This window comes from Natrix helvetica, assembly GCF_964273705.1.
Source record: "Natrix helvetica genome assembly, chromosome: 2".
NCBI classification, from domain to species: Eukaryota; Metazoa; Chordata; class Lepidosauria; order Squamata; family Natricidae; genus Natrix; species Natrix helvetica.
Genome location: NC_138552.1, coordinates 239,500,143 through 239,526,745, shown reverse-complemented (window position 1 = coordinate 239,526,745; position 26,603 = coordinate 239,500,143). Strand labels below are relative to the sequence as shown.

The following is a 26,603-nucleotide window of genomic DNA, read 5'->3' as shown; positions in this document are numbered from 1 at the left end:
AAAAAAAATTATTTTTTATTTTACTTTATTTATGCCTTTTATTTTTTTCCTCCCACATTACCAATAATAAATAATAAGTTGCATACAAATTGTTTTTTTTTTAATTTGGAAAAAGAGAATAAAACTGTTTCTGAAAATACTTAATTCAGGAATAGACTAATTCTTCAGGGGAAAAGAGTTTTGCTGAATAGAAGTCAAAAATATCGAGTCACAGAAGGAATGCAGCTACGTCTTCCAGCTGACTTCACGGCAAGATCAGACGTGAGGGGTGGGTCTCTGTGCTTCTGCGTATAGTTCTCCCTGTTGGAGGGCTCCAAAAGGAGCTAAAGTCACCCTGTTGGGATGGTGAAGAAAAGAGGGGTACCCTGCAGGTTACAGAGAGCAGCAACTCTCCTGCTTGACTCAGGGCTTCTTCCCCCTCATCCACAACAAGGAGAAGAGGCAGCCATCATGGCTGCCACGAAACTGGGACAGCCGAGGCAACAAAGAAATGTGCAGAGACATGTAGATGAACAGTGACTGGAGATGGGTAAGAAAAATCCTTTTTTATTTAGATCCTAACCTTAAAAGAAAAAAGAGGAAAATCTAGGAAAAGAGACTCTTAGAACTATTTCTTAAAGCAGCGAACAACCATAGAGAGAAAAATCCTAGCCTGAAAGAAAGGAACTAAGAGGAGAAGAGCTAAAGACCTTTTAAAACATAGAAAATTGAATTTTCAAACTGGGTAGGGGTTGTTTTGGAAAGCATTATAAAATGCTGGAACTATCTACTTGAATCTACTTGAATAGCTGACTTTGCTTCCATAAATTGAACTAAATTTTGATTAATCAATTTATCAGACTTGAAACAACGCTGAAACCTAAGCTGAGGGCGCCATCTACTGGTGAATGAAAAATATACCATACCCCTACAAGACTAGGAAAATTCTTGATAAGAGAAATAAACAACATTTGCCTGGAGGACTATACAATACAATACAATACAATACAATACAATACAATACAATAGTAGAGTTGGAAGGGACCTTGGAGGTCTTCTAGTCCAATCCCCTGCCTAGGCAGGAAACCCTATACCGTTTCAGGCAAATGGCTATCCAACATCTTCTTAAAGACTTCCAGTGTTGGGGCATTCACAACTTCTGGAGGCAAGCTGTTCCACTGATTAATTGTTCTAACTGTCAGGAAATTACTCCTCAGTTCTAAGTTGCTTCTCTCCTTGATTAGTTTCCACCCATTGCTTCTTGTTCTACCCTCAGGTGCCTTGGAGAATAGTTTGACTCCCTCTTCTTTGTGGCAACCCCTGAGAAATTGGAACACTGCTATCATGTCTCCCCTAGTCCTTCTTTCTCTTAAACTAAACATACCCAGTTCCTGCAACCGTTCTTCATATGTTTTAGTCTCCAGTCCCCTAATCATCTTTGTTGCTCTTCTCTGCACTCTTTCTAGAGTCTCCACATCTTTTTTACATCGTGGCGACCAGAACTGAATGCAGTATTCCAAGTGTGGCCTTACCAAGGCATTATAAAGTGGTATTAACACTACACGTGATCTTGATTCTATCCCTCTGTTGATGCAGGCTAGGACTGTGTTGGCTTTTTTGGCAGCTGCTGCACACTGCTGGCTCATATTTAAATGGTTGTCCACTAGGACTCCAAGATCCCTTTCACAGTTACTACTACTGAGCAAGGTATCACCTATACTGTACCTGTGCATTCCATTTTTGTTGCCTAAATGTAGAACCTTACTCTTTTCACCATTGAATTTCATTTTATTAGATAGTGCCCAATGTTCAAGTTTGTCAAGATCCTTCTGTATCTTAAGCCTATCTTCTGGAGTGTTGGCTATTCCTGCCAGCTTGGTGTCATCTGCAAATTTGATGAGTTCCCCATTTATTCCCTCATCCAAATCATTGATGAAGATGTTGAAGAGTACTGGGCCTAAAACAGAGCCTTGGGGTACTCCACTGCATACTTCCCTCCATGTAGATGCAGTTCCATTGAGGACTACACGTTGAGTGCGGTTGGTCAGCCAGTTACGAATCCATCTGGTGGTGATGCTGTCTAACCCACATTCTTCTACTTTATCTAGTAGTAGGTTATGGTCTACCTTATCAAAAGCCTTACTGAAGTCCAAGTAAATTATAACAACGGCATTCCTCTGGTCCTCTAATTTTGTCACATTATCAAAGAATGCAATAAGATTAGTCTGTCATGATCTGTTTTTGACAAATCCATGTTGGCTTTTGGCTATTACTTTGTTTGCTTCTAGGTGTTTGCAAATTCGTTGCTTGATTATTTTTTCCAGAATCTTTCCTGGTATTGAGGTCAGGCTGATAGGTCTGTAGTTTCCTGGATGTTATTTTTTCCCTTTTTTGAAGATGGGAACCACATCAGCTCTTTTCCAGTCCTCTGGTAGTTCCCCAGTGTTCCAGGATCTCTGAAAGATATAATTCAGTGGTTCTGAGATCTCGTCTGCTAGTTCCTTCAGGACCCAGGGGTGTAATCCATCCGGTCCTGGTGATTTGAACTCGTCTAGGGTAGACAGGTGCTCACTTACCATTTTCTTCCCTATTTCAATTTGTGTTCCTAATCTGATTTTTGTGGTGCTGCTTTTGATAGGTTGGACTGTTTTATCCCTTTGTGTAAAGACAGATGCAAAACATGAGTTAAATAGTTCTGCTTTCTCTCTGTTGCTTGTCACCTTCTTGCCACTTTCTCCTAGCAATGGACCAATTGTTTCCTTAACCTTTTTCTTGTTTTTAACATGTTGGAAGAAGCTTTTTGGGTTTATTTTTACTTTTGTGGCAAGCCTTTCTTCATTGTGAGCCTTAGCTTTCCTCACTTCATCTTTACAGGCTCGGGCTATTTGCTGATATTCTGCCTTAGTTATGTCCCCCTCCTTCCACTTTTTATACTTACCTTTTTTGTCTTTCAGTTTGTCAGATAGTTCTTTATGCAGCCATGCTGGTTTCTTTTGGGAGCTGTTATTTTTCTTCTTCATTGGTATTGTCCTAGATTGGGCTTTTGTAATCTCATTTTTCAAAATTTCCCAAGCTTCTTGAGTTGTTTTCCCCTTGAGGATTCTCATCCATGGAATTTTTCCCAAGCTCTCTCTAAGTTTATTGAAATTAGCTTTCTTAAAGTCCAAGACTCTAGTTTGACTTTGTTCTACTACTTGTGTTTGGATGTTGAATTCCAATATTGCATGGTCACTTGCCCCCAGGGTTCCTATGGCTTCAACGCCTTCTATCATTTCCTCTCTGTTAGTGAGAATTAAGTCCAATATGGCTGATCCCCTTGTTCCCTTCTCTACTTCTTGGAAAACAAAGTTGTCTGCTAGGTTTGTTAGGAACCTGTTGGATCTTCCACTTGGTGCAGAGTTTGTTTCCCAGTTGATGTCAGGGTAGTTAAAATCTCCCATTACTATTGTGGTGTGCTTCCTACTTACCTTGGTTAGCTGACTAGCAAAAAGTTCATCTACTTCCTCTGCTTGGTTGGGTGGCCTGTAGTATAGACCTATGGCAATGTCATTTCCCCCCCAACCTTTAATATTGACCCAAATGCATTCAAGAGAGTTCTCATCATTGTTGTGCTCTATTTCTGTAGAGACGTAGTTATTTCTTATATATAGTGCAACTCCACCTCCTCTTTTATTTGGTCTATTTCTTTTAAATAATTTAAATCCTTCTAGCTGTATGTTCCATTTGTCGGTTTCATCCCACCAAGTTTCTGTAATGGCAATAATATCATATCTGCCCTCTTTTACTTGAATTTCTAATTCGCCCTGTTTATTCCTCATACTCTGTGCGTTGGTATATAGACATTTGAGTCCATTTTGATTGACCTTGTGTTTACTGTCTACATAACCTGGGTAATGCCTGTCTGCCCCTATTTTCTTGCCACTATGGTGATACTTATTGTTTTATAACTATCTACTTTATGATTACTGGAGACTCTATTGTGAGAATAAGGAAGATTCTTAAGTGAAGTAAAGTGACTCTTGATTTGTGGAAACCTGCTTGGACTACTTAAATAGAACTGATTAATAATCCTGAGATGTAAAGAACTATGATTATTGAACTTTCTAAGAAGCAACATTGGAATTGAATATAATATTTTTGGACTTGAGCAAGAGCGGGACTTATAAAAATAAGACAAGATGCTCCATTAGAGGGAAATTTCAAGAGAAATGGTATTGATGTTTCAAAGCATTAGGGATATTATGACAAAGAACCACAGAGAGATAAAGAACCCAATGCAAGACATAAATGGGAAAATAGAAAATATGCTACAACTTATAATGAATGAAGATCAAAGAGCCCAGGAAAGAGAGGAGACAGCAGAAAGAATGGAGGAAAAGATAGAACAGACAAACCAGCAAACAAAGTAAGAAGATGAGAAGGAGAAGGCGATAAAGATAATAATGATGAGACAAACCAAGAGAAATTGACTTTAAGAGATTTTAAAATGGAATCGGCTAACCTGGAAGATACTTTTGAATGGGAGATAGGGGTTTGGGTGGACACTGGAAACCTGGCAGCTTAGAAGGATAGAGATGGGAGAAATATTCAGACTGAATGGTGAAGACATAGATGCTGAGACAAAGATCCAACAGAGAAGTATGGGAGGCAAGCCAAAAAAACAAATACGAATTGAAGTATTAAAATGAGCAAGAGATGATGGATAGAAAGAAATTATTTCTTTTTTCTAATATAACGATGGCCTGATTAAAAACTAGAATAGAGGTAGAAATAAGAATTTATATAAAGCAATAGTTAGAGGGAAAGATTAGAGGTTTGAAAGATGGTATTATTAGGTATGTTTAAATAATAGGATGACCTGTACTTGAATAGTATATTGCGGCTTTGAACGACCAAATAATGAAGGACTATGTCTTAATATTACAAGAGTATTAACACTAGGATTAGTAATGGTGGCCTGACTAGAAGTTAGAATAGAAGTAGAAATAAGAAATGGGGGGAATATTAGCAGATATAATTTTATATGAATAGAATATATGTAATAAGTAATTAAATAAATAGATGGAAAGATTAGAGATTGAAAGATGGCATTACTATGTATACTTAATAATATCATTGGCATTAAAATGAAACATTGAAATAATGAATAACTACTCTAAAACTATCATGTATATGAATACTAGGATTATATAACTCTGATTAATGTAACAACTGTTATTATTATTATTATTGAAGTTTGTATCAAAATGAATTATACCCAGAGGCCACACTGTTCATGTATTGATATTGATCCAATAAAAATACAATAAAATTAAAAAAAGAAGGAATGCAGCTACAGTGTGTCAAAATATGAAAGCAAAACAGTGAATAGAAGAGATGGTGAATCAACTCAACAAAGAATAGAAAGTACAGGTACTTACTTTTCATTAAGTACAGAAAGTACAGACACATGAAATGTGAGAAACACAATTAAGGAGTTAATAATATAATTTTCAAAACATAACAATCCCACTAACAGTGAACCTGTCTGCTAATATATATTGTGACAACAATATTAACAAGAGCAACTACAGATATTATAGTTTTTTAAAATTATAAGAAGAAACCTCAAGAATATAGGGAGTCAACTATCCTTCCAGATGGTAGAAAAAATTGGAAAAGAAAACAGAAAACTACAAATAAATCAGTTCCAGAAATGATGTTGGTGAAAAAGATTTAGTTTGTAGTTACCTCATTAATGGACTGGCATAAGATGGGTTACGTCTCATAAGAGCTGATGAAATTACATTTGGCAAAAGCCTTGTAAACAATTCTGTGGATGTTACTATGAAAATCCCAATCTATCAACTTGAAAGACTTCTGCGTCAGAAAAGGAAGTCAAAATGTTGTTTTAAGGGGACCCATTATACAGTTATATAAACCAAAAAAAATATTTGTTTATAGGTTCATAGCTTGTTATCTGTAGATGTTCCAGATATCGGATGTGAAGAAGATGAGCTTGAACTCTTTGTACAGGAAGGCAAATCTATATATGTGACTACTCACCCTTTAAAACAACATTTAATTAAACTTTGGAATTCACTACCATGATATGTATGCTGGTTTTGCAAAAGGACTGGGCCAACTCATGGAAATAGGGTTCAGTAACAATTAGCTTTGATGACAGTGTGACTGCCTCTGAAGACTTAATTTTTGTATTTCCTTCCTTTGGAAGACTAGTGGATATTTGTATTGCCCTTGCCGTACTTGCATTTAAATGAGTGTTAAAAACATGGCTCTAGAAAGATATATTCTGAAATTGGAATAGTCTATTTTGATTCCAGAATATTCCATGATGAAATATTTTGTACTACCTTATAGGACAGCTTGCAGAATTTCCACATGACCATTCATGACAGGGAAACGTGGATATATTGAATTGTAAATATATTAATCTGCAATTCAGGGATATTAGTTTTGGGGGCATGGGCCAGTGGTGGGATTCAAATTTTTTTATTACTGGTTCTGTGGGTATGGCTTGGTGGACGTGGCAGATGAAAGATACTGTAAAATCTGCATTCCCACCCCACTCCAGGGAAAGGTTACTGCAAAATTCACATTTCCTCCTGATCAGCTGGGACTTGGGAGGCAGAGAATAGATGGGGGCGGGGCCAGTCAGAAGTGGTATTTACCGGTTCTCCAAACTACTCAAAATTTCCGGTACCGGTTCTCCAGAACTGGTTAGAACCTGCTGAAAACCACCTTTGGCATGGGCCTCATGAATAACGCTATATCTGCAAGAACCTAAATATATAATTAGCAACAACATGTATTTCCAGAGTCATATCTTTTGAAAACTTTCCAAAAATTCATGCAAATGATTTATATTTTTAATGTAATTAAGGAAAAATTAAGACCAAGGTAGGAAAAATACACAGAGATGTCTTGAAAAATCTTATTTGTTTTGTACATGACTACTTAATCTCATTTATTCTTGATCAAAATACATACATTCATTGTTTTGAACCCTACATTTATCATGCTGCCTATGAGTGCTGTGTTCTGTTGTTTTTTACCTGAATATCAATTGTCAGATGAGTCTTCTTCAAAATAAGGGGTTTAGGAAGCATCATATCTAATCTAATCTGAGAATAATCAACCATGAAACCAACAATGTTTTACTGAGATATTTGGAAGACTTGCTTGCATGTAACTGCAGCATCACAGACCCCATTTTTATAACAAACAAAATTGAAATTAGTTTAAAAAAATAAAACACAGTTGGGAATATTTTTACTGTGTATATAATTGCTGATATAATTGTCATGTCGCATTCCTTGGTTACTGAATTCTGGGATTTTAGTCTGCTCCTGGTTGTGTTTTTGAAAATTTTATCTGTTCTTTTTAATTTATCATGATATTGGAATTGTTGATTTTTTAACTCCAGCTTTGACTTGCTGGAACACTCTATTTTTGATTTTATGAAATCTGCCATTGATCAGAAACTGTTGTGAGTCTCTTTTTCCTCAAAATGTGCAGTTTGACAGGACCAAGTGGCATATCTAGCACTAATAGTCTATTACAATTGATGAGATTTACTGACGTAACTCACATAAAAAATATTCAAATAATTTATGTGTGAAATAGCAAAAATACAGTACATTCTAATACTATTACCATAGTTGAGGAAATATCAATCAGATTCTGAAGTTAAAATATTTGTGAAGAATAAAAATAAAATATATTTTAAATTAAACTCCAAATAGATGTAAACAATATGAATCTCAAATACTGTAGTAAAGGGACCGTCTTGGCTGGAGCTTTTAGATTCAAGTTCTATGGCTTCAAGCTATATGAAGATTGTAAGAGAAGTTTAAATTTAGCAAATTGACTTGCCTAAAATAGAAGTAGGCGGAAGAAAAAGATTCCAGAAGGGACTTTTGGAAAAAGAGAAGGCCTTGGGAGATTGTGAATTTTTTCTGTATTTTGACTTGAACGAAACATAATCAAAATAAATTATGTTCTTTGTAAAACAAATGGGTAGGGAATAAGAGACATAGTGAAAATAAGGAGGCAGAAGTTTGGGATCAAAGAATCTAACAAATGTTTGAAGATTTTGTGAAATAGTTGTGATATGATTTTATGTCTGTCCATTTTTTTTTCATTTTTTCCCCTAGAAGATATAAAATAGAAGATATAAGAAGCAACGCAGTAATGGAAATCATCATCACAATCATCTATGGCTCTGAGTCATAGGGCTACATTCCTTCATTTTAATAGTAAAAGAGCAAAAAAGAAATGCTGTCTTTCTCACACACAAATCTTAGGAAGATCATTAGACTTGAAACCCTTGTCTATTTATTAGAACATCTAGCACAGCACTGCAGATAAATCTTACTGGGTCATTCTATACCACTAAAAGAATGTATTAGCATGCAGCTCCTAGATTATTTTCCATCCCTTAGGGATGGCTGAGTTTAGAAGCATGTCTTTTATTGCAGTTCTGGATATTTGAAGGACTACTTTCTAGATTTTCATTACCTGCTTCTTGTATGAAATGTATTAGTTTGGCTATTTAAGTAAAAAACAATTGATTAGATGGCACTTTTGGCTTAGGGATTTCCTAGGATTCCTTACTAGGGATTCTTCCTTGAGACCCTAACACCTGTTCTCTTGATGGCTATTGTTTCCCTTGACAATAACAGTTCTGTGTTTTCTCTAGACGAGAGTCTTGGCTCTCTTTTTTTCAAGGAAAAAATACAAAAACGTAGTGTGAAGTTTCCAAAAGATGACCTAATTAATTAATTTACGAGCCTCGAGACAAAGTTCAAAAGAAATCCAGTCATTTATTAGGATCAACATTTTGGCATGTTCTGCGGAGCTGAAACTGATTTCCGGTTAATGGTCTCTGCACTTTACCCCTGTGTCTCCCCTCCCTTCACTCTGTGTCATAAATCTTATCAACCAACGAAGTGCTGCAGCAGGCTGTGAACTTTGCACCCCACACGCCGGCTGTAGAAATATGAGATTTGACTCTGGCCGAAGATATGCATGGAATTCTCCCTCCCATGTCAACTTGATAATAGTCATGGTAACGCTTTACAAGTTGACACTTAGGAGATAACTATACATTTTCTAGGTTGGCTGTTAGCATGAAGTTGGTCCAAACAAAGAGATGCAAGCAAAGACAGTTATAGTTCTGCTCTGCCACTCATAGAATACAATAGCTGGACTACATTTGAGTGGCTTTATTAAATATTAAAAAATACTGCTCAAGTAGGAATGAAAGGGACAAGTGAGAGAAGAAACCAAAAGAAAATTATTAGTTGGAATGTAAATAGCCCTTCATGATTAAATGATTAACAATGGGTACTGGATTTATTAATGCTCAGTTAATGATCTTAACCAATTGATAATTGGCTTTCAACCAGGTGACCAGATATGGAGGGGAAATAGAATACTGATGGAAATTTTATGTTATTATACTGAAAGCTGAATGGGAGGAAATATTAGAAAACACTAAAATTATTGAAGCTTCCACAATGTAGTTCCTTCCTATTTCCTAAGTAGAGTTACGTATGTTAACAGTAATTTATGGTTTTCCTTGATCTCTTATCTATTTTATTTAATAATCATATATAATCATTGGAACGGACTACTTTCAGGTAGTTGAAGAGTACCATTACACTCTACTATCATCTTTCTGCAAAGCAAAAACATTTAGTTGTTCTAATTTCACTTCATGGTTTTTAGTTCCTGATCATTATAAATGATCGGGATTTAGGGATCCTTTTCTGAACCTGTTCCAATTTTTCTGAATGTTACCTTTAAAATGTAAAAATACATTCTATTTTGCATCAATTCAACTTAAATAAGTACTTCAATTATAGCCTATATATTTTAACAAAATGAATTATGATGTCTGAGTATTAACAAATTTAGTTTTTATAAATAATTCACATTTTACCACTTGATTACTGTTTCCAGGATAATGCATTAACGAAAGATGATGGAGAATATATATACTGTCTTATAAGAAGTAGGGATGACCCCAAAGCAGCCTACAATCCATATGATCTTCAAGTAGTCTCTGCAAATATGGCTAGACAAAGTAAAGAATACTGGACTATTAGTGCCTCATATGTATCCAAGGTAACAAATCGCTTTTCACAGTCCAGAAATGGCAAATTACTGTTCCCTGATTATTTCTTATTTCTAGTCCCCCCCCCATTTTTCTGCAGAAAGGTAAAGTAATTGCATGTCTTAGAATTCAATTGAACTGAAGCATAAAATAAAATAACAAAATAAAATAAAACTTGATCTGCATTTCCCTGAGGAAAGATATAACAACAAAACACAGAGAAGCAGTTGAAAAATATTAATTCACACTTGTACTCCATAGATGTTTTTTCAGAAGGGCAGCTTGTACAAGAACATTACGGTAAGCACTGTCAAACCGGTTCTGACCCTTTTTCTGACTGTGCTTCTGAATTGTAGATCAAACAATGAAAAACTCTAATGTAAACTCTAAAAGAATAGAAGAACAGAATAGAAGAAGTGTTCCGAAAATATCAGCTCTGCTCATTTCCCCCCTCCCAACAAGAACAAGGAAGAATGGATAAAATTTGCATTTTATTCATTCTTTTGTCTAGGATACTGTATCCATTTGTGTATTTTTTTCTCAAGAAAGTTTTTTTCCAATAAAATGCCAAGTAACTTCACCCTCCAGATCTTGTAGAGACTGTTAAAGATGGCTGGTCCCCATCATATTGGGTATACTTATGCATATTATTTAATGAAAAAATTGATAAAAATAAAACGGTTTAAATAAAAAAGCATGGGTGGGTTTGCAGGCCACAAATATAGTTTGTGCACAGTATTTCCTCCCCCCCTCCTTAAAAAGATAACTACAAAGAATGATAGCTGCATCACTATTTATTCTTTTTGTAATTCACCAGCACCCTCTAAAGGTAAAATATATATAAACATTACAGTGCAATGGAGCAGAACAGATTTTTCACTTTTGTTTTTCTATCATTGCTGCCTATTTATCTTTCAGGAGTAGGTAATATTTGAGGAATTAGTGATCATTATCAATATTTAGCTTCTGAAATTAGAAGACTGCAAGAAAGTGGTGATATTGAATTGTTTATTATGTTTCTTGCATAGGGTAGAGGGCTAATAATGAGAATGGGAGCAGTAGGTTTTTTGTAGCCAAATGGCTTCCATCCTAATAATCACTTTACAAAATTCAGAAATAATAGTTAATTTTTGGTGCTGAACTTTGGTAGCATAATTATGAAACAGGGTTTCTCCTCCACCTGCTTTTTGGGTGGGAATTTAAGAATGGGAATTTAAGTGATTTGAATTGGAGCAGAGTTTCCAGCTTCCATCTCCATCCTTAATTTTGAAAAGTTAAAAAAAAGCCATTTTCTCACCAAACTTTGATGTAAATTTGAGGTGCTAAGATGCAGATGGAGTTGTACATAGTCTGTGGACCAGACACTATTCACTCTTGCTTTATACAAATATTATTGTGGTTTCCTTTGGCAGGATTGTTGAGGGAATGTGCTATGAATCCGAACAATCAGATTTTCCTTTATTTGAACATTAAAAATATATATGATGATGGTATAGAAAGTTGGGACCAACCCCACTCCTAGAAGAATGAAATATTTTATGAAATATTAGAAAAGAAGAATATTATATTTCCCTAAAGGGAGAAATATGCTCTTGGAGACAAAGCAGCCTCCACCTTTCTTAATAGCGTTCAGCAGATGTCAGCACTTAGAGATAAAGATAAGCAAATATTCTCACCCAAGATCCAACAAAAGTAGGATTAGCCCTCAGCTACAATAGGCATTGCCCAAAGCCTCTTCATTGCATCATCTCAGCAGTTCAAACATCAACTGAACCTGGGAGCTCAGAGACAACCTAAGCTATGACCCCTACATAACCCCTATCCCATGGGAATCTGACAACAGTCAATAGAATACATGTTATTGCACAGGAACAGGAAGCTCAAGTGCAAAGCCCAAGAGAATGTATAAAAAAAACCCTCTCAACTCCATGTGGTCAGCTGCCCAGAACCACCCATGTGCTTCTGCTTCATCAATAAAGGGCCATCTTTCCAATCAGCCTCCAGCCTCCATTTTGTCTCCAGTGTCTTTCTACCTGCTTGGAACTGAACCAGATGGATTTTTCTCCCAACAATGGAATGTAAATTCATAAATACTGAAATATAGTTAAATATCCTAATTAGCTTTTGCCTCATTTTACAGTTCACTTCCATGTGTGGAAAACAAGAAATGGAAATAAGTCCAGTAATGGAATGGTTATATGAAAGGCAACTTTATAATGTGTTACATAATATGGATTTGTATTTTAATTTCAGGTAAGAGATATTTATGGTACAAAGATATCTGCAATTATTTGCTCAATCTGTAGTATTTTGGATACTTTGATTGGCTATGTGTGACAAAACAGTTCAGTGTGGAAACTCTAGCCTTTTTCAGCTATACAGATTTTCTATAGAAGTTTATTTCCCTATATTCATTCATCCATAACTCTCTGTTATGCATCAAAAGATGATTACCAACTCAAAGCCTTTCCTTTTTCCTCTTTTCTCTATGTCTGAAGTGTTAGAAAAAAAATTTATAGGGTTGATAAATAAATCTCATGACAAAATTTATAGTCAACTATATTCAGGGAATTCATTATGGGGGGGTTTTCCCCCTAAGTTTTGCTATCAAAAAACAAAAATCACAATGTACACTGGGGGTTACCAAATTATAACATCTTTTATTTCAGCATTTGAGATAGGACAACATAATCTTAAAATGCACAAGTAGCAACATGGATAAACCTCTCCCCCCCCCTGGAATATTTCTTCTTGCACCTTAATATAAAGCTAGCTTCCTACTGTACTGAACATGTTCATTTCAAACCCAGCTATCAAAATACATGCAGTGAGATTTAAGACTACACCAAATGGTATGTCATAGAATCATAGCGCTGGAAGGAACCTTTGAAATCTCCCAGTACAACCCCTTTCCCAAAGAGGAGGCATTATACTATCCAGGACAAGTGATTGTCCTATCTTTTAAAAAAAAAACTTCCAGTGACTGAGTAGCCACAACTTCTGGAGGCAAGTTGTCCCATTTGTTAATTGCTCTCACTGTCAGAAAATTTCTCCTTAGTTCCAGATTGTATCTCTCTTTAACAAGCTTCCATCCATTGCTTCTTGTCCTACCCTCAGATGCTCTGGAGAATAAGTCGGCCTCTTCTTCTCTGTGACAGCTCTCCAAGTACTGGAAGACAGCTGTGTCATCCCTAATCCTTCTCTTCCTTAGAGTAGATATGCCTAATTCCCTTAACAGTTTTTTATAGGACTTAACCTCCAGACACCTTATCATCTTCGTTGCCCTTCTCTGCACTCTTTCTAGAGCCTGAGTATCTTTTTTATATCATGGTGACCAGATTTGAAAGCAGTATTCCAAGTATGGCCTCACTAGTGCAGTACAGAGTGATACTAGCATTTCTCGTGATCTTGATGCTATGCCTCTGTTGATGCAGCTCAGGACTTCATTTGCTTTTTTGGCAGTTGAGTACACTAATGATTCATATTTTAAATGATGGTCCATGAGGACACTAAGCTCCCTCTTGCAGTTATTGTTGAGTCAGATACCATTATTCTATATCTGTGCATTTGGTTTTTCCTGCCTACAGTGTAGGACCAGGCTTTTCTCACCATTGAACTGCATCTTGTTTGGCTAGGGCACAATGCTCATATCTGTCAAGATTGTTCTGAACCATAATTTATCTTCTGAGTTTATTTTCCAAGGTGTTCACAATTCCTTCCAAATTTGGAGTTACCCTTCTCTTCCCTCATCTAGATCATCTATGAAGCTTATGACAAAACCTTGTGGTACCCCACTGCACACTTCCCTTCTTGTAGATATAGTTTCTTTAACGGCTACATACTGAGTGCAGTTGTCCAGCCAACTACGACTCTATCTGGTGTTGGTATAGTCTAGAAGTCACCAATCGGTGGTCTGAAAACTTTTTAGTGGTCCATGGCACACCCGGATGGAGGAGCTGCTCCAGGATGTCTGTCTGTGTCTGTGTCTATGTCTGTCTGTCTGTCTCTCTCTCTCTCTCTCTCTCTCCCCCCAGCGAGGCAGCTCATGGTTGGAAATGTTTGCCATAGAGGAAGGTATGCGCAACGTGCAACTTTGCAGGAGGTGCAATGTGCAAGGAGTAGCGCAGCCCTCGCCTGCCATAATGAGATAATGTTGCTATTGTGGCTTGGAGGGTTTGCGGCGCAGGCAGGCTGAAGCAACGGATGTCGGCAATCTGTGACTCTTTTTTTCCCCTGCTGCAGCTTCCTGTTGGCTGAGCCCTGCCCCTCCCAGTCACTCCTCGCCTGACCTGAGAAGGGCAGGGTGGGGGATGGAGATTCACTCCATATTCCAGAGCGAGAACGAAGCTTCATTTCTTGATGGATCTCACGGGCATTTCTTCCAGCCCTTGTTGGTGCTGTGCAACTGGGAGATGCGCAACTTCCCCTCTGCCCCAAGACACTGGTTGGCTCGCGAAATGAGAGATAGAGAGAGATGAGAGAAAGAGATAGATGAGAGAAATGAGAGAGAGAGAGAAAGAGAGATGAGAGAAAAAGATGAGAGAGAGAAATAAGAGAGATGAGATGAGAGAGAAAAAAGAGAGATAAGAGATGAAAGAGTGAGAGTGAGTGAGTGCTGGATTCATATTAGTGGTCTGGGGTATTTAAAATTATGAATTTAATGGTCCCTGAGGTCCGAAAGGTTGGTGACCCTTGTCATAGTCTATCCCACATTGTTCTCTCTTACCAAGAGGTAGGCTGTAGAAGAAGGAGTAGTGTCAAATACCTTACTGAAGTACAAGTAAACTACTGTGTGTCTCCAAAAATTTGACAGGGTCTTATTTTCTTTTGACCCCTGAGATAAGCTCTTGGCCTTATTTTCGGGGAGGTCTTATTATTTTTGTGGTGCAGGAGGCAGTGAGCGTGGTCACCTCATGGTTGCTCCTGTGTTGCAATATTTTCAGGGAGGGCTTATTTTTGGGGGAGGGCTTGTTTTAGCACATGCACTGAAAGGTCCGACTGAGCTTATTATCCTGGGAGGTCCTATATCCACAGCATTTCCATCATCCGCTAATTTAGTTACTTTATCAAAGAAGGTAAGATTTGTCTGGCATGATTTCTTTTTTAACAAACAAATGTTGGCTTCTAGTGATTGCTTTTTTCATTTCTAGGTGCTCATAAATCTGCTATTTGATTATCTTTTGAATGGTTTTCCCAAGTATTGATATCAAGCTGATTGGTCTAGTTTCTTGGATCCCCTTTTTTCTCTTTTGAAGAGTGGAATCATATCATCTCTTTTCCAGCCCTCTGGCAGTTTCCCCATCCGCCAGGAGCTCTGAAAGATTTTGTTCAGTGGTTCTGAGATCATATCTGCCAGAATTTTCAATACTGTTGGGTATAAACTATCTGTTTCTTGTGGATAGGTGTTTTCTTACGTATTTTGATTTGTGTATCTGTTTGATCTCCCACTATGCTGCTCTTGATGGGTTGGGCTTTTTTGTTGCTGCTATTATTGGCATTTGTTGAAAGTCTTAGTCCTAGCCATCTTCACTCCATCTCTGCAGATTCAGGCTATTTGCTGGCATTCTGTTTTAGTTATATATCCCTGTTTTCATTTTTTATACTCTTCCTTCTTGTCCTCAGATTTTCAGAGAGCTATGCAACCATGCTGATCTAGTCTGGTGTCTTTTATTTTTATTTTTCTCTGGTGTTGTTTTAGTTTGGGACTTTAATACTTTGTTTTTGTCTGGACATAGAATAGCTACATTTAATTTTCCACGGGGCCAATATTCTTATGACCTATGCCCCACTCCCACCTCTACACAAATAGGCTAGTCAAAGCTAGGTGTTTGGTGCTTCTCTTAGCCAAAGATGATTGGTGTGCCAATGGCAGTACTGATGTTAGATTGCACATATTGTTTGGTTAGCATTCTAGCCATTGCATTTTGGAATTTTAGTTGTCTTCATTTCATGTCCCATATAGAATGTTTCAGTAGTCTATGTGGCAATGAAGTAATGAGTTATAGGTAATCCTTGACTTACGACCAGCTGTTTTACAATCGTTTGCATTTATGATGGCCTTAGAATGGGTGCTTTACAGTCTGTAAAGTACTTCTAGCCATTGTAAATGGTTATGTCAGCCCCACCCCTCCCCAATAGTCATTTGACCATATTTTGGGTGCTTGGCAACTTTTTCACAGTTATCAAATGCCCTGTAATCATGTGATTAACATTTGCTATTTCCTCTGCTGGTTTCCTCAGCAAGTCAGTGGGGAAGCCATCAGGGAAGGTTGCCATATTCTGTTAAAATAGTTATTACATTTTAGTCTTATGAAAATATGTTAAATATGTAATATTTGTAGGTAATTGTTATACAAAATAAATTACATACATCTGACTCAATAATCCTTGATTATACAATGAAATCTATTTCTCTCTTTCTCAGAAGATTTTTCTTTTCTTTTCAGAAAAAAGAAATATTTTAACCTCTGGAAAAATATTGTTAATTATTCAAAAACAAAGAGAAACCAGTAAGTATAAAGACCAGATATTTATACTGAGTGAGTTGATTACCCTTTTTTGAGGAGGCATCGTTAAAAAAGTAACAAATGTAAAACATAGGTCTGAAGAGGAAAAATTGAATGAAATATCACATTGAGGATATGTGCATGTTTTGAGAATAATAGTGCATTCAGTCCAAGAATTGTTGGAGTTAAAAATACTTATGTGATTCCAAAAAGTCTTAGTTTTCTTACATAGCCACCAGAAGGGATAAAAAGTATTTTCAGATTGTATACATTTCCAACATGTATTTGACACATCCTTATACAAACCCTCTGATAATTTACTGGTGTTAAATGCCAATGATACATCATCTCTCTATTTAAGTTATTATTCACTGTAAATTTCAGTCCTTTACTGCACATATTCTCTCATTGATCAAGGATTATGTTATAACCTTTATAACACAAAGGTTTTTTGCCCATTTTATTATACAATCAAAGTTTCTTGCCCATTTGATTAAACAATCTTTAACATTTCACCCTCCATATTAATTTTCAATAATAATATATGCATCTTAGCAATCACATGTTCATTATTAGTACATAAATCCAACTCAAAATCAGTTTTCCCATTGGTAACAACAAATTCTTCCATATCCAGTTTATATCTTTCTGTTAATTGAGCAATAGGCAAACCATTGAGAAAGATGGCCTTCCCTTTCCAATCTTCTCTGGTTTTAGTTTAGAGTCTCTTTCAGACAAAGTAAATAAATCCATATATGACAATCAAATATGTAGATAATAACTTTTAAGATGAATTGCGGAATTCCAAAGCATATGTCTACTTATATTTATTATTATAAACTGAAAACTTGTTAGTAATTTAAAATATTGATATTATTCTGTTTGCAGAATGATATTGTACAAGCAACTATTTTTTGCTGATGAGATATTTCAAAGTTGCTTACTTTATCTCCAAAACTTGTGTGTAGATGTGAGTAATCCAGAGAAGCCTGGATCATCTGAAAAAACAACTATAAATTTCATAAAGGTGAGAGTAAATATTTTAAATTGAAAAAAAAGAAAGAAATAAGAGCCAGTTTGATGTAGTTGTTAAGACATCAGGCTAGAAATTGGGAGACTGGATTCTATATTGTGCCCCTCTTAGGCACAAAAGCCAGCTGATGACCTTGGGCTAGTCGCTCTCTTTCAGCCCTAGGAAGAAGACAATGGCAAACCAAAATCTTAACAAAAAAGTTTCAGAATTCAACACTGACTTGAAGGCACAAATAATAAATATACAGGTAGTTCTCAACTCATAACCATTCATTTAGTGACTGTTTTGAAGTTACAATGGCACTGAAAAAAGTTTTCACACTTATGACTGTCACAGCATCTCCAGGGTCACATGTTCAAAATTTGGGCGCTTGGCAACCAGCATGTATTTATAATGGTTGCAACATCCTGGATCATGTAATCACCATTTGTGACCTTTCCAGCTGGTTTCTAATAAACAAAGTCAATGGGGGAAGCCTGCTGTGCTTAACAATATGATTCACTTAACAGCTGCAGTGATTTGCTTAATAACTGTGGCAAAAAAGTTGTAAAATTGGGTATGACTCACTTAACAATGGCATTGCTTGGCATGAGAAATTCTGGTCCTAATTGTAACTTGAGGATTACCTGAATAGAGAAAATGTAAAGAAACATAACTTAAAAGTGTTAATGTACTGTTCTTTTTTCTTTTTCTAACTACCAATATTATTCTGAACTGTTAGTGTGAGACAAAAGATTTTGTTCCGTTCAGTTATTACCTAATTTTTTAGTTTGATTCAGATTCCTGCTTTAATTCTGTATGTTACATACAAGTTTATAGCTTGTATGAGAAACTGGAAAATGTTAAAAGAAAAACAAATTAAAGGTCGTGTTTTTATGTTTTTACTTTCATGGTTATGTTCTACTATAGAAGTATTCATTGTGGCATTCCTGCTACTGTATATTCCTTATTAGGAAATGACATATACTCGATCAACTATTAATTATAATCTTTATACTAAAATTAATAGTAATTTGAAAGTGTGATAAACCATTCAATTTCTTCCTTGCTCCCCTCTCTCTGCACATTCATACACACATATCTGGGCTGACCAGATATCTGGAGGCATCATATTTTGTATTGATGAGTTTTGCATCTGAGGGTCAGCAAGTGACAGGTCTAATACTAAATAAATTCATTCAGATGGACAACATTTCAAACTGGGGATTTAAGGCCACATTTTCCTTCTACTTGCTCCCTGTTTTTAAAAATTTTTGCATCTCAGGTTTTGACTGTCCATTAAAGCAGGTTAGGAAAATCTATTAGCAGCTATATGAACTGTTATACATTAATAAGTATATTTGAATGTGTGTGTACTATTCACCATTTACATTTTATTGTTGATGTGCCAATATTTATTCTTATGCAGATGAATGAGAAAAATACATAAGAATTTGTATCTATTTCAGAAAAATTGTGGTTACTTATAATATTTTTCTTTTGTTTTTAGATAAATACGTCTTATACATATACATTGGATAAATTTTGTGAGGAACAATATCAACAGAGTCAATATGCTTTATCTCAACTCCAAGCTTTTAAAGATAAAGTAATAAAAGTAATTAAGACCTGCTTTTTAAAGGTAATTAATGTATTTGTATATTTTCTTTGCATTTTTATATTATGTTCATTCTTGAATATATTTCCAATATACTTTAATATTTTTCTTATGTTATATTGTTAACACTTTTAACTCTCAGTAAGTATAATAATTATTTTTTCTGATCTGATGGAGGAAGTAATGAAGAATAAGATATTTTACTATCTGATCATAATTATCTTACTCTCCTTTTAACATTCTTAGCAGACTAATGCATGATTTTGAAATTAGGTACTTACATATACTATTTTCTCTCTTGAGGATACGAGATATTTCTGATGAATTAGTTCTAGTTTTGGTTCAGAAGTAACTAAAAACCATATTTTTTGGAATTAAAAGGACCCCAGAAATCTCGGCATTTGAAAGGACCATAAACGTCATCTTATTCATTTATCTTCTTAGTGCATTGAATAGTGCAGTAATCTAACACTTCAGCAACAATGACCAATTCATCTCTCTATATCTCTCATTAATAAAATTAAAATCAGGCATAGAGCATACATATAAAAAATACGTAAAAGTATAACTGAATAACAGAGTTGGAAGGGGCCTTGGAAGTCTTCTAGTCCAGCCACCTGCTCAAGCAGAAAAACGTTTCCCATTTCAGAGAAATGGTGGTTCAATCTCTTCTTAAAAACCTCCAGTGTTGGAACACCTACAACTTCTAGAGGCGAGTCATTCCACTGATTATGTCAGCGTTCCAAATATCATGCAGAATTAAATCAGAGTCCAAGGCAGAGCTATCCTTAAAGTTCCAATTTAATAAATCAGACATGTTGGCACATCTGTGGAATCCCAAATCTATAAAGTTTCCTGGGATTCCACCCAGTTTAAAGTTCATGATCTTATACCCACACTCATAAATCCATCACATAGTCCAATCTTATTCGGTCATGCTGGCATCCCCACCCAGCTGGTTCCGGTCAGGTGCAGAGGTGCGGAGACAAAAGATGACCTTGGGCTTCTAGAAATGAATGACAACAACACATTTCACAATTCTACTCCTTTCTATTCCCCCTCCCAATTACTACACTAACGAAACAGCATAATGAAATAATAGAGAGTGTGGCATGTCAGGGTGTGAATTCCGCCCTGTAAATCAACGAGGTATGGACCGTGGAATTTCCTTGTAGTATACTTTTGAAATAAGTAAAATAAGTCCAAGGCATAATCTAAGATAAACATTTTAATTGTAAAGAAAATAAAAATGCAAACTTACTAAGCTAATAATTACATTGTCAGGCCTGTAGTTATATTCTTTTTAGGATCTTTGGCCTGCCACACTTTTTAATAATTCTCTATGCTGTTTCAATAGTGTAGTAGTTGGGAGGAGGGAATAGAAAGGAGTAGGATTGTAGAATGGATTGTTGACATTCTTTTGTAGAAGCCAAGGTCATCTTTTGTCTTCGCATCTCGACACCTGGCCGGAAGAAGATGGGTGTACATGCCAGCGTGGAAGATGATGATTGGAACATGTGATGGATTTGTGGGTGTGGGGAGAGATCATGAACTTTCAACTGGGTGAACCCAGAGGAGGTACTTCCAGAGTTGGAATTTTCCATAGCCGTGCTAACATGCCTGCGGAATAAATTGCACCTTTAAGGATGTTTTGCCTTGGACAATGATTTATTTCTGCATGGTATTTAGAACCCTAACATTATTCCAACTCTCTACTTTAAAATAATTCACTAGCTCCCTCCCCCTATCAAGGGGGAAGGGCTGGTGATGGAAGATCTGGTGATGGGGTCTCGGCATTCCCAATGCTGACCGGGACAGCGTAAATATCAGCGAAGAATAAATGAGAAGCTTTTGGTGATAAGAAGCTGAGTGCGGAACTTCAAAGGCAATGGAATGCTGCTTCCAGTTTAATTGCATCAGGAGGAATGCAGGAGGAGACACGACAAGACGAAGGAAGGTCGCAGACGGACTTCTTCAGGAAAATTGTGAGTGCATGCTCCCCCTCCTTCCCCCCAGCTTGGAAACAAGGCTTGGAAAAAAAAAACCTAGAACAGAGGTTTGGGCTCCTTCCAGACGGCAATAAATGAAATGGCTTATCACCCTGCAACTAGCTGGGAGAAAGATTCCCTTTCAAAATGGGAATTTCAAAGGAGGCAGGAAGAAGGAATTTTTCCAGCATCTGTCACTTGCAAGCCACCACAAATGGGGCTGCAACCAGTAAATGAAGCAAATTGGGCAGTAAACTGGGCTTTCCTCCCAGGACTTGGATGGAAGAGATGCTACTTACCAACTCCTTTGCCATCAGCATGGGGAAATGCTCCAAGCCAGCAGAGGGCACCTACTTGGCCCATAACTCATCCAAGCCAACAAAGGGCACCTACTTGGCCCATAACTCCTCCAAGCCAGCAGGAGGGTCCTTGGCACGTAAAACCCCCTAGCCAGCCATCATTGGTTGAGCTGCAACCTGTGAAGCAGGCAACCCCGGGATGGGTCTTAACCCCAGGTCATGGATGGGAGGGATGCCAGTGGGCACCTGCCCTCCCTCAGCAGATGGCACCATGGCAGAAAGCTGGGCAGTGGCCAACCGAGGGATTGACCTCCCCACCGGTTCCAGTCTCCCCTGCAAGGCCCCAAAAGGTTCTTACCAGACCTTCCTACAGAGAAGAATTCTCGATGGAAGAAGGGATTACCAAACAGAGGCCTGCAGTGTGGATGGCGGGAGAATGTGCGCCTGAAAGGCCCCAAGTGGTTCTTACCCCACCTTCCTACAGAGTAGCAATCACCAACATGGAAGAAGGGATTACCAAAGCCAGGCCTGCAAGATGGGAAGCGGGACAAGGTGCATCTGCAATGCCCCAAAAGGTTCTTACTCCACCTTCCTACAGAGAAGCAATCTCCACCATGGAAGAAGGGTTTACCAAGGGGGCAGCTGCAAGTTGGAGAGCAAGGCAGTGTGATGAAACGGTTCCTGAGTTTAGAGAGGTAACTAGGTTCCATTCCTCGTGGGGCCCAATTAAATGCCACCATTGTTGTCAACTTGGCCACAGAGCGTCAGAGTGCTTGGCTTCAGCCCCAATGCCACAAACGTGCGCACCAACCACCACGGCGGTAAAGAGAGGGTCCCAGATGCCACCACAGAAGAGTCATCTGGGCCAACAACCTCTGGAAGAGGACCCCCAACTTAAGGTGAGGAAGTGTCCTACCAAGGGGGAGGCCTCGGAAGAGGAAAAGGGCAGACATTCTCCGGAGGAGGATCCCCAACTTAAGGTGACAAAGAGTCCAACTGAGGGGGAGGCCTCGGAGGGGGAAAAGCCTAAACGACCTCTGGAAGAGGATCCCCAACTTATGGTGACGAAGAGTCCTACCAAGGGGGAGGCCTCGGAGGAGGGAATTGCCGAAGAACAAATGTGTGTACCAATTGCCACGGTGGTTAAGAGAGGGCCCCAGATGCCCGCACAGAAAAGTCATCTGGGCCAACAGCCTCTGGAAGAGGATCTCCAACTTAAAGTGACAAAGTGTCCTACCAAGGGGGAGGCCTCGGAAGAGGAAAAGGGCAAACAATCTCCAGAGGAGGATCCCCAACTGAAGGTGACAAAGAGTCCAACTAAGGGAGAGGCCTCGGAGGGGGAAATGCCCAACCGACCTCTGGAAGAGGACCCCCAACTTCAGGTGACGAAGAGTCCTACCAAGGGGGAGGCCTCGGAGGAGGAACAAGGCCAGCTGTGGACGATTGAATCCAAGAGCCCAGAACCTACAGCACCTGCAGCAGAGAGCCCTAAACGGCCATGGGAAGAGGTCGCAATGGACTTCATCCTGGAACTCCCAGACAGCAGTGGGCATAAAGTAATTTGGACTGTGATTGATTTGTTTTCTAAGCAGGCACACTTCATTGCTTGCTCAGGGTTGCCATCCGCATACGAATTAGCGAAAATGTTTGTGAAACACATTTATCGCCTGCACGGAGTACCCAAGAGGATCATTTCAGACCGCGGAGTCCAGTTCACAACCAAGTTCTGGAGAGAGGTCCTGAGATCCATTGGGTCCACACAAGAATTGAGCTCAGAGGTTCATCCCAGCCGTGCTAACATGCCTGCGGAATAAATTGCACCTTTAAGGATGTTTTGCCTTGGACAATGATTTATTTCTGCATGGTATTTAGAACCCTAACATACATCTTGGCAGAACCCCTGTCTGCCTTGGCATACAGACAAAGGAAGAAAGGAAAGAAGGTATGTGATGTAATGACATGCACAGTAAATCATTGCTGATAAGAGACAGTTCATTCTGCCGCATAACTCAGAATGTAGGCACACTGCTCCAAGTACGTTTGACAATGTAATTTGCATATTTGATAGCTTCACCCCAGTATATGTTACTTAGGTTGGTGTCTTCTAGGAGACAACGCATTATGGTTTTAGAACCCCTTGTCTTTGTTCTGTGACTCCGTTATGAGCCGGTGTATATGGAGCGGATGTCTGATGAAGAATTCCATTCTTACGCATCCAGTCCTGGAAACGCTGAGACATGAATTCGGCACCACAGTCACTCTGGATTCTGGCGATGCGAACTTGGTGTTGGGTAGAAACAAGTGTTGCAAAGTTTTTAAAGATCTGAAAGGTCTCTGATTTCTCTTTCATAGGAAAATCAAATCCGTATCTAGAATAATTATCAACAATCGTTAGAAAATACTTTTTACCATCAATTGTTGGCGGAAAAGGACCCACTATGTCAGTGTGTACCAAATCAAAAATGCGTATTGACAGGCATGTAGCGTGTTTGGGAATGGCTGCTGCTTTGGATTTAGCTTTCCTGGAAACTGCACAATCCAAAAACACCTTACACCCCTTTAGATCCAAACTTTTTGCGAACTTCGGCATTTTCCTAAGAACACGGAAACTGGCGTGCCCCAGTCTTCTATGCCACTTGTGGATACACCTGGAATGCAAAGGTTTACCAGTTAGTGAATTTTCAACATTAACAGTTTTATGAGGAACCTCAGGCTTGCTCTGAGCAACCTGCTTCCTTATTTTCTATTTGTTGGCTTTAGGAGCCTTTGGAGTAGCAACAGGATCTCTCACTGAAGCATCGCTCTCTGGGCCTGTGCTCTCCTCTTTTGGAGTTTGTATACTTGCCTGTGCTTGCATTTTAGGCTTTGGTTTTATGTAATAAACACCACCAATTAGCATGGTTTCAGCAACAATATCTCCATTTTTAACTATGTAACTTGCTTTTTTGAGGTGGTGAACCTGGAACTTTTAACACTCTAGACAAGTGACGACTAAGCAAATTACTGGTTGCTGAAGGTATGTAATAAACATTAGGGATGAATGCACCGAGCTCTTCAACATAAACAGTTCCTTTTCCCATGACCTTACAAGGATGATTGGAGAAAGAATAAAGTTCACGTAATTCAGGTTCAGGCTCGTGCATCTCTGTGAAGATTTCCTTTCTGTAGGTACCATGGACCACTGCACCACTGTCCAAAGTCCACAGAAGCTGTCTGTCGTACTCTGGATCAGGTTGTGGATCGTTGGTTAAGGCCAATGTGGCGAGTGGAGCTTGTGGCTCATCACTTGGACCACGAGGACCTTGTCTTCCGCCTCTAACTTTGCCTCTGGAGTCTGTTCCTCTGGGCTGGTATGTGACGGGAGCTGGAACTTGTTGGGGACAATCCCGGGTGTCATGTTCCACACGGTTACAGATGTAGCATCTTGGCATCCTTGGAGCGTAGACTCTTCCTCGGAAGGGATGACTCGCTGGAGCTCTCGACGCGGGTGGCCCTCACAAATGTGGCATGGCTAAAATTAAAGTGTCCTCCTCAATTAAGAGCCTGCAAATATTATCGATTGTGCGTTGAGCAATAGGCACGTGGTTAATCTTTGCAATGGCATCTTTCCATTCATAATTCAATGAGTTAATGATAATGCTGATCATTTGAACATCATCAATAAAATGGCTTCTTTCTCCCAATTCTTTTCTCATTCCTTTCAGTTTGGTCAAATGTCCACCAATTTGTTCACCAGGTTTCAATCTCGAACCATGAAACTCAGACATGAGCAAACATGAAGATTCGATTGAAACGGGCCTGTAGCAATTTTCCAATTGAGCCCAAATTTGTTGGGCTGTTGCATCAGGCGGAAAAATAACCTGCAATTCAGTATCCATGGACATCAATAATGTTGTGCAAGCCTTAATCTCTCTTATTGCAGGAGTCCATGGCTGGGCAGGAGGATTAAACACCATAGAATGGGTACCTTCTCTGCGAAGCAAAAGTGAAACCTCACTGACACAGGCTTTATAATTCTGTCCTGACATTTTTAGTTTTTACTCACCAGTCAATGGAGTAACAAAAATTGCCTGCTAAGGAATGTGCATTTGAAATGCTTGCTGGGCAGGTAAAAATGCTTGTTGTTGAACCTGTGGTTGCTGAAATCTAACAGGTGGGGCTGTTGCTTGAGCAGGAATGAAAGCATGGCTTGCTGGAGACTGCATTAAGTACTGTCGTGCTCCATCTGAGAAGGCTCCAACACCACCAGGGGGCGCTGAAAATTGGGCCTGTGGAGGCACTTGTTGCGTTGCAGCCTGAATATTTGAGTAATCTAATGATATGTGTGAAAGAGTCTGTTGCAGTGATTGGAATTGTTCGTGAATTTTAACATGCATATCAGCTCTCTGTAGTAAATTATTTCTGCCAGGAGATGGTGCTGTGGTTACATCTTTTGGTTGTAATATTTCTGCCTGCGTGGCATGTGTAATTGGAGAACAAAGGAGATCACGTGGCAATTGTGACATGTGCACAGCTCTTTGTTCTGATTTGCCTGACACAATATCCTCCAGGGGGTGTGTCTTAGGCTTTGGGAAAGAAGGCAAGATGGTATTTTCAGAAATTTGAAAAGCATGAGAATCCCTCTTCTCTGACTTGAGCATGGAGTAAACCTTTTTGGCTTGGAACAGCTGGCGTTCATAATATTCTATTTGATTACGATAGCTTTCCATAGCTTGCTCAGAGCTTCGGAGAGAATTATACTTTCTCCCTCTGTATGGGAGTGAAATTTCTCCGGCTGTGAAAGCTTTGGCCTGGCACCGAGCGTTTCAAAATCTCTAAGAAGTGTTTGGGAGCATGCATAATTATAAGGAGGTGTTACTGACCTCGGTCGGAATGCATCACCTTCAAAAGCAGCTTTATCTTCTTGAGATCTGTGCCCCACAGCAGATTCTTCACCCGGTCCGGTTACATCAAGAGTTGTAAATCTTTGTGAAATACTTTTTTTTCTTCATCGGAGAAAAGCCATCTGAATGCCTTGCAGAAAATTCTTTTTGTTTTTTCTTCTTCTTAAGCATCTTAGAAACAATTTAAATCAGCGTTCC

General features: G+C 38.4%; 1 protein-coding gene across 3 annotated transcripts in view; it reads left to right on the top strand.

The window, feature by feature from the left end:
- The window catches only part of DNAH14 (dynein axonemal heavy chain 14), a 231,631-nt gene that overhangs the window by 12,544 nt on the left and 192,484 nt on the right, over positions 1–26,603 (top strand). For all 3 annotated transcript variants that reach the window (XM_081942264.1, XM_081942265.1, XM_081942263.1), the window contains exons 3-7: positions 9,946–10,110; positions 12,240–12,352; positions 16,546–16,608; positions 17,494–17,632; positions 19,128–19,259. In XM_081942264.1, coding sequence (XP_081798390.1) covers positions 9,946–10,110; positions 12,240–12,352; positions 16,546–16,608; positions 17,494–17,632; positions 19,128–19,259 — 612 coding nt within the window. The remainder of the gene's footprint in view (positions 1–9,945; positions 10,111–12,239; positions 12,353–16,545; positions 16,609–17,493; positions 17,633–19,127; positions 19,260–26,603) is intronic.